This window comes from Montipora foliosa, chromosome 14, assembly GCF_036669935.1.
Source record: "Montipora foliosa isolate CH-2021 chromosome 14, ASM3666993v2, whole genome shotgun sequence".
Taxonomy (NCBI): Eukaryota; Metazoa; Cnidaria; class Anthozoa; order Scleractinia; family Acroporidae; genus Montipora; species Montipora foliosa.
Window position 1 is genome coordinate 5,982,752 of NC_090882.1, and position 10,013 is coordinate 5,992,764.

General features: G+C 41.0%; 1 protein-coding gene across 1 annotated transcript in view; it reads left to right on the forward strand.

Annotated features, from left to right (window-relative positions):
• The window catches only part of LOC137985090 (MAGUK p55 subfamily member 4-like), a 29,859-nt gene that overhangs the window by 8,329 nt on the left and 11,517 nt on the right, over positions 1-10,013 (forward strand). The window contains exons 7-14 of the mRNA XM_068832554.1: positions 626-716; positions 2,581-2,666; positions 3,564-3,638; positions 4,759-4,890; positions 6,114-6,178; positions 7,204-7,265; positions 7,889-7,960; positions 9,253-9,339. Coding sequence (XP_068688655.1) covers positions 626-716; positions 2,581-2,666; positions 3,564-3,638; positions 4,759-4,890; positions 6,114-6,178; positions 7,204-7,265; positions 7,889-7,960; positions 9,253-9,339 — 670 coding nt within the window. The remainder of the gene's footprint in view (positions 1-625; positions 717-2,580; positions 2,667-3,563; positions 3,639-4,758; positions 4,891-6,113; positions 6,179-7,203; positions 7,266-7,888; positions 7,961-9,252; positions 9,340-10,013) is intronic.

Below are 10,013 nucleotides of genomic sequence, written 5' to 3' on the forward strand. Positions count from 1 at the left end.
ATCTTGGGACCAGGGTCACCATTTCGGTAGGCATCGTTATTTAGTCCCCGTATTCGTTTCAGTATCCAGGGAGCCGTTTCTCGAAAGTCCCGAAACTTTACGGGCCATTTTCGGGTGTCACAATTCATTTGTAACTCAAGAACGGAGAGCATTTAATTCGTCAAACTTTACAGTTAATTTTCTTTTTGTTACCTTAAAAGCATGTTAAAAGATCGGCTTTCCAAAGCAAGCGGTTGGCGATTTCACAAATGGCTTTTCGGGCCCGAAAAGTTTTCGGGACTTTCGAGAAAACTTCTCTGTGACTATTGCCACTATTGTCTCGAAAAATTGGAATTTGCATAAGGTATTCGTTCACGTCACGGTCGAAGATCGCGGCTGGTCTTTCATATACCGGATCCTAAATAATTAATGTTCGTAAACAAAAGAACAGAGCGAACATAACAATACCTAATTAGCAAGGCCTAATAGAAATAAGAATGGTTCTTTTGTCCTCTGCCATCTAAGTCCGGTATATGAAAGTCTACCGAAGATCGCAAACTCCCAAAGATGTCGTACAACAGTAGCAGAAGCTAGGAAGCATCACATTCAGTGTGACACAATCATTTTTTTCTTTTATCTTCTACAGGGAATTACAGTAAAGGCGGTGAAGAATACTGACAATAACGTGAGAATAGTGGTAGCAAGAATTCTAAGAGGAGGTCTTGCCGATAAATTTGGTGAGAAAATAGCTATAGATAAATCATTTATTTATCGACTTCACTAAATATCGAATGTAATGTGCGCGAGGTCCTATGCATACACACAACACTTGTGCGTTGTGACGTTGCGTGTCGTTCTGGATATCTACGCAAGGATGGATCATTTTGAGCGTCGGCGCCCCAAACCAAGGAAAAACGTATGCTTTCGATCCCAGATCAAAACATTAAACAATACTAGCTCACTAATTATTTAAACAATTAGCTTTAATCGAACTTAACAGCTGGGGTCAACCTCGATTCGAGTTGAAGAGAAGGGGACATGTCTTTCATTTTCCTAAAGACCAACCATATCTTGCACTTGCCGAGGAAATATTTGCGTCCGACCTGTCGTTGCAAAAATAGCGTCTTGGTTCTAATTCGACATATTGGAAAAGAGGAAAGGAAAGGAAAGGAACTTTATTTAAATGTCTAGTAGATTTAGCGCTGGAGCACTAATTGGGAACACTGTAAAGTGAAATTAACCATTAACACAACAAGTCAAATGTTGGTTTTTGAGGAGAGGGGAAACCGGAGTACCCGGAGAAAACCTCTCGGTGCAGAGTAGAGAACCAACAAACTCAATCCCACATATGACGCCAAGTCGAGGAATCGAACCTGGGCCACATTGGTGGGAGGCGAGTGCTCTCACCACTGCGCCATCCCTGCACGGACAACTCTGGGAGGAAAGGAGCTGTAACTAACATCAAAGCCGCAGTAAGCGAGTTTAGAAAGTAATTTGTTATACTTTATTGCAATAGGCCATTTTACAGTTCTTTGCTCAGCGACCTAGCCTATGAATGGCTGCGAGGCTGCCGGTGACCTTGCATTGATACAGCCCCCACTGCTTTTATCATGTAAATTGTGTTGTTGTAATTCTAATTAGTCCGTATTAACATTACGAAAGCACGAAGGTTTGTATCAAAACAGGGTCACCGGCAGCCTCGCTTCCATTCGTAGGCCAGGTAACTTAGCTACAACTGTGAAATGGTCTATTGAAGTCAAGCGGTCCCTGTCGTCGAAAAATATAAAAAATATGAAAAATATAATTATGGCTAGGAGTAATAATTGATTATCGAGTAGGTTTGTTGGGAGAACTTTGGAGGTTAGAATCACTAGAAGAGCCGAGATGCAAGGAAGACGATGCATTTATGAAAGGAACGTTAATCGAAAGTATTAATATGTGAGGCTTGTGGAATGTGGTGTGTGGCTTGTGGAGTTTAGAGTAAAGAGGTGCTGACGTTACAAAAACTAAACTTGTGAAAATCTGGAATTTGCTGAAATTCCCAAAGGGGTTATTACTAATGATGTCCTTTGCCAAAAATCAGCGTGTTGGTGCAAGTTAACTTCATAAAAACAATCACGAGGTGCGCAATTGTCATTTGCGCACGTGACATATCAAAACCGAGATGCGCATGCACGTATGACGTAATTCAAAATGGCACTGAAAAAGCAGACGAACGACGAAATGAGAATTTACTGAAGCTCACCTTTTTCTCTATTTTAACATACCCCACAATACACTTTGTTTCACCCCCCCCCCCCCCCAAATTTTGCATAAACCATTGTTTTCAAATGCTCTTGGGAATATGCAATGTCCCCAAGAGTATGTGAAAACCATGGTTTATGCACAATTTAGGGGGCAAACAAAGTGAATTATGGGCAATGTGAAACAGAGAATGCACAGGATCCCAGGTACCAACATGCACATTGGGAGTTACGGCTGTGGGTGTTGTATCCTGAACATAGAGTTCGTTCTTCGTAATTTATGATATCCTGCTAAACAACTTTCACCGGTCGTTGAATTATTAATTCCTTTCTCATTAGACTTTACTTGCCTTTTAAGGAGCTCTGCATGTTGATGATGAAATCTTGGAAATAAATGGAAAACGAATTCAGGGAATGACCCCTAACGAGGTGGCAGATATCATGGTTGGTATCAAAGTTGTATCGAAACCTAATTAATGAAATGAATACTTTCAACTTCTACTTTCAACTTAATTTACCACAAAAAAAAAGAAGACAATTGCAAATGTATATTATAAGCGCGGGTTACCGACGAAAGAGAGAAGTGATTCTTGCAACTATCTGGACAATTTAAGCAATTGTCTCTTATAGACATCTGAAAGATTTGGGTGGCTCCAACGTGATTCGAACACATGACGTCTGCGATGGCGGTGCAATGCTCTACCAACTAAGATATGAAGCCACTCAGTTGAGAGGAGGAATATTTGTTGGGCTCATGTATTCCCGTTAAAGACTTAATTAAAACCTAAAGATTGTCCAGATGAGAAAAGTCCTGAGAAGGAATGGTGTTGGTCAGTTATAGAGATTAAGGATTTATCGTGAACAAAGATGTGTTTTCGATAGGATAGTTTTGGCTGATACTGCTGTGCTTTGAGACGCGAATTTGCGCGCAAAGTTTAACATAGTAAATCGCTTCAATTTGAAGTCTTGCTGAATAGGCCATTTTCGAATTCTCACGGCTGGACTGGATCTAGCATGGAATAGAGGCTAATGCGGGCAAATCTTGTCAAATGCAAATTAATTTGCCCGCATTAGCCTCCATTTCATGCTACATACAGTCCAATCGTTAGAATACGAAACTGGCCTATTTAGAAGCCATCACCGTCGACCAAGTCGCTGCTGCTGGGGAAACAAAATCATGTGATGGCCACGATATCACTCTAAAGTAGTATGAATTGGCGTACAATACTTTGATTAGCTTTTAAAATCTTAAATTAAGTAACTCGCTTTTAAGAGAGGCTGAACCGTTCTCTTAGTCAAGGGTCGTTGGGGATTGATATTTGATTAATGCTCGCACAATAGGACGGCATAACAGGAAATGTTGACATCAAGATTATTTCAATGAGGAAAGACAGGAAACTCGCCCAAGAAACCAAGGTCAGTGGTGTTTAAATCGAGTCATGCGCATAATTAGCTAAGATAACGTTCTACTAAAATGTTGCTCACGTGACCAAGGAGAACACTGCCTTGAAGTCACTTATCAAATCTGTTAGGATAGAATGTAAAGCGCGAAATATCAGAAGATGTGAGATACTGAATTGAGAACAGACGGATACGGGACGGCCACAAGAACGCCATTTGAACATAATTTCGCGTTATTCTAATCATTTCAAGTGGTTTAGCAATTAAACTATGTACCATCTTTCCAGCAACTGAATGAACTGGTATAAACGGTGTGGAGGGTCGGAGATAAAACGGAAAAGTTATCGTCATGTTTTAACGTCCTCGGTCCTCCACCAAAGCATAAATTTGGCCCAAACACGTCCTTTTAAGAAAGAGTTCGGAACAAAAAAATGTACTGGAAAAGGAGGTTTAAGAGGCAAAACAGCAATGGCTTCTGCATCTTTTGCCCGTGCGTTTTACATTTCCATTTGGTTGAAAAAATCCCTATCCCTACGAATCTCAGCAATTTGAGCCTTTCAAGTACATTAGGAGATGTGTTTATACAAATTTATGTTATCTCATCAGCGAAAAGTAAGCGCTTTCATCGCAAAGTGACCTCCAGATGTTTTCGTTGATTACCGTTCCGCCATAATGGTGGACTCCCTGGAGTCTCTACACAAAACTCTAAGTTGCTTGAAAAGCTTCGACAAATAACTCAGAAACACCTGAGAAATTGGAGAGGTGATTAAAAGATTTTCCTACAACATTCCAAGTTCTTGGCATTTTCGAAATTATTTTTTTGTTGCGTGACAGAGAAACTATCTATAGTTTGAGGATACGAAAAGCGAAATGAAAAACAGAGCAGGCTCTAGTCTTCGGTGTAACAAGATAATATCGCGTATCTTAAATTCCTCCATTCGCGCATAGCCGCAATCCCTTGCGCCTTTGACTGCAATCCCTTGCGTTTCGAAGAAAAATGTGTTCTTCTCCCGATTAGAGAGATTCTCGTTCGTTAATTCGCTTGAGACTCGCTCACTGCAGTAGCAATCGAGCTAGCACAATCTGCTCAACCCTGCTTCACTTTGTTCGACTGCTGACGTTCATTTTCTGGCAGGTGAGCTTGAGAGCTTTCTTTGACTACAATCCTCTACAAGATCCTCTGATCCCCTGTAAGGAGGTGGGCGTGGCATTTGGCACCGGTGATATTCTACACGTCGTTAATATGGATGATGGCAAATGGTGGCAGGTACGAATCGATCCGATTATAATAAGGGCCTTCGCTCAATGCATCGGCCTAGGAAACCTCAGTCTGGTGGCCACCTTATAGGGCCACCGACAACCACAAGTCTTTGCGGGCGTGCAAGCTATCGGCGCCATTTTCTGTAATACAGAAACTAGTATTTCTTGAAAAGTCAAATTCCATCGCCTCACATCGTCGTGTTTTGGATGCCCAGTAGCTTCAAACTTTGTTAATATTTTCCTTAATGTTTAAATATTGTATTTTTGGCGTTATTTGGGTGTTGTGTTCGTGTTAAAAGCGAAATGAAAACTGTGAAGAAGGGTCGTCCGCCGAGGAAGGAGAAGCGCCATGTTATTTGGCTCACTACTTCAACCTTAAGATTATGGAACGAAAGGAGGAAGGCGTTTGGACTGAAAAACAAATCGAACAGCGAATTCGCAGAAGTTCTTTTTCACGGGATGTTTCTGAAGCGAACCGGCCGATTCGATTGCCCGGATAATAACAACAACAAAGGCGCGCAAAGGACACTGGTTGTCGGTGGCCCTTTAAGGAAAGAAATTTTTTTGCGTGGTTACAAGGTGGATACGGCATGTCCCGGATGAAACTGCTCGCGAGTTCAAATCCCGAAGAGACCCGTACCCAGTGAAATAGCCACTATCAAAAATACCATAATACTCTTTGTTTTGCCCTCCAAAAGTTTGCATAAGCATTGTTTCCAGTTTCTCTTGTGACTTACGATGGTCCCAAGAGAAAACAAAAGCAGTACTTATGCAAAATTTTGGAGGGCAAACAAAGAGTGTGATGGTATTTGTGATAGTGGATAATTGATATCCTATTCCACAACACTCACCACTCGCGTTCATTGTTATTAAAACATGGAAAATTGATCGAGCGCCTTCAGGACGTGGAACGTACCTTCGCTTCAACGCGAATTTTCAGCGAAGGTGGGCGGGAGGGGAAGGGGGGCTGTTTGGCAGATGCTAACGAGGCCAAAATTGTAAACAAGGATTCTGCATTTTTGGTATAAGTGGCGTTTCATTCCGAGGCGCATGCGCTGTAAAAAGAGTTCTATTCCTCTTCATGCCGCGTGATAAAATGGATTAAATGCATCCGCTGAGTGTTCGTGGACGCGTGATTTGTGAAAGGGACCAAGTCTCTTACCACATGCAACTTTGCAATGTCATCGTTCATTGATACAGTTTTTTTTTTTTCGTTATTTTACTTCACAGGCCAGAAAAGATGGCTGCAGTCACGATAAAGCGGGCCTTATTCCGAGCAAAGATTTTCAAGAAAAGTAAGCTCCCGAAGGTCTCCTAGAGCAACTCTTCGGTAGAGCAATCGAACTTGTAATCGGAAGGTTGTACGTTCGAAATTTTTTCTTGACATGGTGACTCGGGGATACTCGGAAAAACCCGATTGCACACACAGGAACACTCGGGTTTTTCCGAGTATCCCCGAGTCACCATGTCAAGAAAAAATTTCATTCTTTCAGTCATTTTAGCAAGGTTTCCATTTGCGAGCTACTTTGCAAGAAAACTAATTATCGTTTAGGACGTGCGGCATCTTTCTTTTCTTCTCTCAGTACAAAATAACGTCATATGATCGGATCTATAAGGGAATCTTGGGTCGTGTCGTACCTAATTGAACGGGCTTCAGGACTGGCCAAAAGAACAATAGAACGAACAAGGGTAACAATGGATTTACCACAGAAAACAATAGGAAGTACGACACCATACAGCCAATGAAATATAGTGTTCAACAAGAGGTACGACCCGACCCGGGTCGGGGGTCGTGTCGAACCTCATTGAACGGGCTTCAGGATTGTCGGGGGGTGGGGAGAGGGGTGGGAAATCTTAGCTAACGTCATTGCTTACATTTGGTTCAACAACATACGAGTTTACTCACAGAAGGCATCAAAATAAAATAAAAAAACTTGTTAAACGTAGAGAAATCTCAAGCCTTTCAAAGGTGGCGTGAGAAGGCGCTAATGATCCTAAACATTTCGAATTTTCAAGGTGTCATTGCTCAGAGATTATCTGGTATATTGGTTTCAGATTTTCAAAGATAGCTTATTATGCAATGCACTTTCGATATTCAGTACCTTATTCTCGGCTGACTGTTTAGCAAACGATAGTGTTGTACTAATGAGGCAAAAAATAACAACGAAGATTCCCCTGTATCTGTGATCGCTCAAAATGTCTTTTCCAGAAATTGCTCCGTCCACTCGTGTATCAGGGTACATATCCCGTGTAAAGGATGGACTCTCGTAGTTATGGAATCGCGTTTGTGTACAGATAAAAGCATTTTTCTTTTAATTAGGAGACAACAGTTGGACAGAATTTCTACTGCAAGCAATCTTTACGCACAAAAGGAAAAAAATGGTACGTATATCATTCCTTGTTTTTTTTTTTAGTAATCTTACTTCAGCTGAACCTACAGATCAAGAAACGTTTTTTTTCGAAAAATACTTTTTCTCTTCTGTTTCGCCTTACATTTTTTACTTCCGACCAAGAAGCTTAAGCGTTGCGTGCGAGGCTGATACGTCCGCGCTCAGGTGAAAACCCTTCTTAAAGAGGAAAAACTGGAGAAACGAGAGAAAATCCCTAACAGTAGAGAACCGACAAACTCAAAACGTTTACAAGCTTTTTGTCTATAACCCGTTTTTCAAATTTATACCTTTCTTTCATTCATTAAGTTCTTTCACGGGAACAAATGAGGCAAACAAATTGACCTGCTCCCAACTTGGGGGGGGGAGGGGAAGGGGAGGGAGGGGGGGCTACATCATTCAGGTGATAGAGCATTGCACCGGTATCCCAGAGGCCATGGATTCGAATTCGGTTGGACCCACCTTTGTCTAGTTAAGCGAAAAGATCACTTCTACATTTCATCAAACCACCTATGTCGCTGAATCCCGGAATCGAAGCTGAGACACCCTCAGGGGGAGGGATTCCAGCAATCTTTTGCTACATTACTCACATAGTTAAAATTGTTTTCTCTTTTTCAGGAAAACGTACATTTCCATTTTTCAGGAAAACATCAAACGATTCAAATAAAATTCTCTGCAATTTCCTTCAAGGTTTGTTTCATATATTTACGTTTTAACGAGAACGAGGATAATGGAAGCTAGATTTTCCCTTCACAATTATTCAACACGGGCGCGCCACTCTTGCAAAGGAGCAATCGGGTTTTTGCGAATCACAGTTATTTAAGGGTAGCCGCGCCTAAGAAATTTGAAAGTGAAAATAAGGGATTCTGAAATTTTCCTGATATAAACACTTTTTGGGAAATAATTTCGAACAAAATTGTTTTTAAACATTATTTCCTCACGTTGAAACTTATTCTGTAGTAAAAGGACGTTTTCAACCAACCTCTAGAGACAACAATAACAAGGGAGAAATGTACGACTTCTGGTGGACGAACAAAAGAAGCTAATAAGAGGTCTTCTTCTTTCGTCCACCAACATGGCGGCGATGACGTCACGTGAAGACCTCGTATAGGCCACTATAAAAAAATGCCATAATGCTCTTTGTTTGTTCTTCCAAATTTTGCATAAGCCGATTGTCTTTATTTTCCCTTGGACCTATCAAAGTCCCAAGAGAATCTGGAAACAATGGCTATGCAAAAGTTTGGAAAAACAAACAAAGAGTATTATCAATGCTATTTTTGATAGTGGCGAATTCCCGTCAATTAACGTGTTAAGAGCTAGAAGATCCTTCAAACGACCCATGCGAGAAACCAAAAACAAAAGCCATTGTTTTCGACATTCAATAAGGAAATCTTTGTTTTAGATTTTCTGCTTCATTAGTACAAGGCCATCGCCTCTAATCATTAAGACTGAGTATAGCGATACTCGCCGTTACATCACCCATTGTCATCAACGTGCCAACCAGAAATCTATTGTCTGTCGAAGCAAAGGATTCTTTTGTTTTGTTGTTGACAAAATTTAAATAACAAAAGAATTGTTTATAAACGGTGAAGTCTCCTACATACTGAAAGTGCATTGCTGAACTATCTCTGAAAATTTGAACCCAATATACCAGATAGTCTCTGAGCAATAACGTGCTTTGAAAATTCGACATTCTACAAAAAATGTATGGGATCGTTAGCACCTTTGCTACCCAATAGTTTATTAGTTTCTGATGGCTAATAACTGGCTCCATTATCAAAGCTAAAAGGATTAAAATTGGAGATTAAAATAAGTTTAACAATTTCTTTTACTTTTTGAAGTCAATTTGTAAATAGCATTACGCCCTCTGTGAGCAAACTCGTATGTTAATGAAACAAAATGGCCAATGACGTCAGCAAAGGTTCCCTTATTATATATATATGAAGTGCTAAAAATGACTCCAAAATGAATCATCTTTTCAGATGTTAAAGTGGATGGCTGGCCCGTCTACGAACCTGTCGCTAAATATCTGGAAATGCCACAAAAAAGACGACTGCTGTTGCTAATAGGTAATGACATAAATGTTTATTTTCATTCGTAATCAACTCAAAAATAAAGGAATAATTATTGATTTCCAGGATGCTATGACTAGGAGCTAACAACAGCCATATATTCCTGTCTCGGCGTTTTCACAGACCGATTTATTTTTAGATTGAATTTCCCGCGAATGAGACTCCCGCAGCAGCCCCATGACCAATCACAAGAAGCGTCACCGAATCGGAACTGTCTTCGTTTTTTTGCGGAATAGATAGTCTAAAAATAGATTGGTCTGTAAAAATGCCGTGACAAAGGCTTAGTATGGGAGTTGTTCGCTCCTAGTCATGGGCTCCTGAGATTTCTTCGACCTCGTTCCCAGGACTTCTTGGCTTCCGGCGAGGCCAAAGGAGAAGTCCTGGGGACAAGGTTGTGATATTTGATGTCTTCAGAAAACTATTTTTAAATTTGACATTTACGCGAACAGCGTAATAACGAAGTTGCCTAAAGCACACTAAGCCCGCTTTATGGGCTCCTGACTAGCACAGAAATCTGGCGCAGCACTCCGAAATCTCCGAAATTAATGTGTAATAGTGCCTTGTTAATCGTCGTCGCCGAATACAGCAACGACGCAGCTCAACGAGGTCGAACCGAAGGCATACTATGGCGCCTCTGGCTACCGCTTTACAGGTCCGTGTGTGACCTTGGA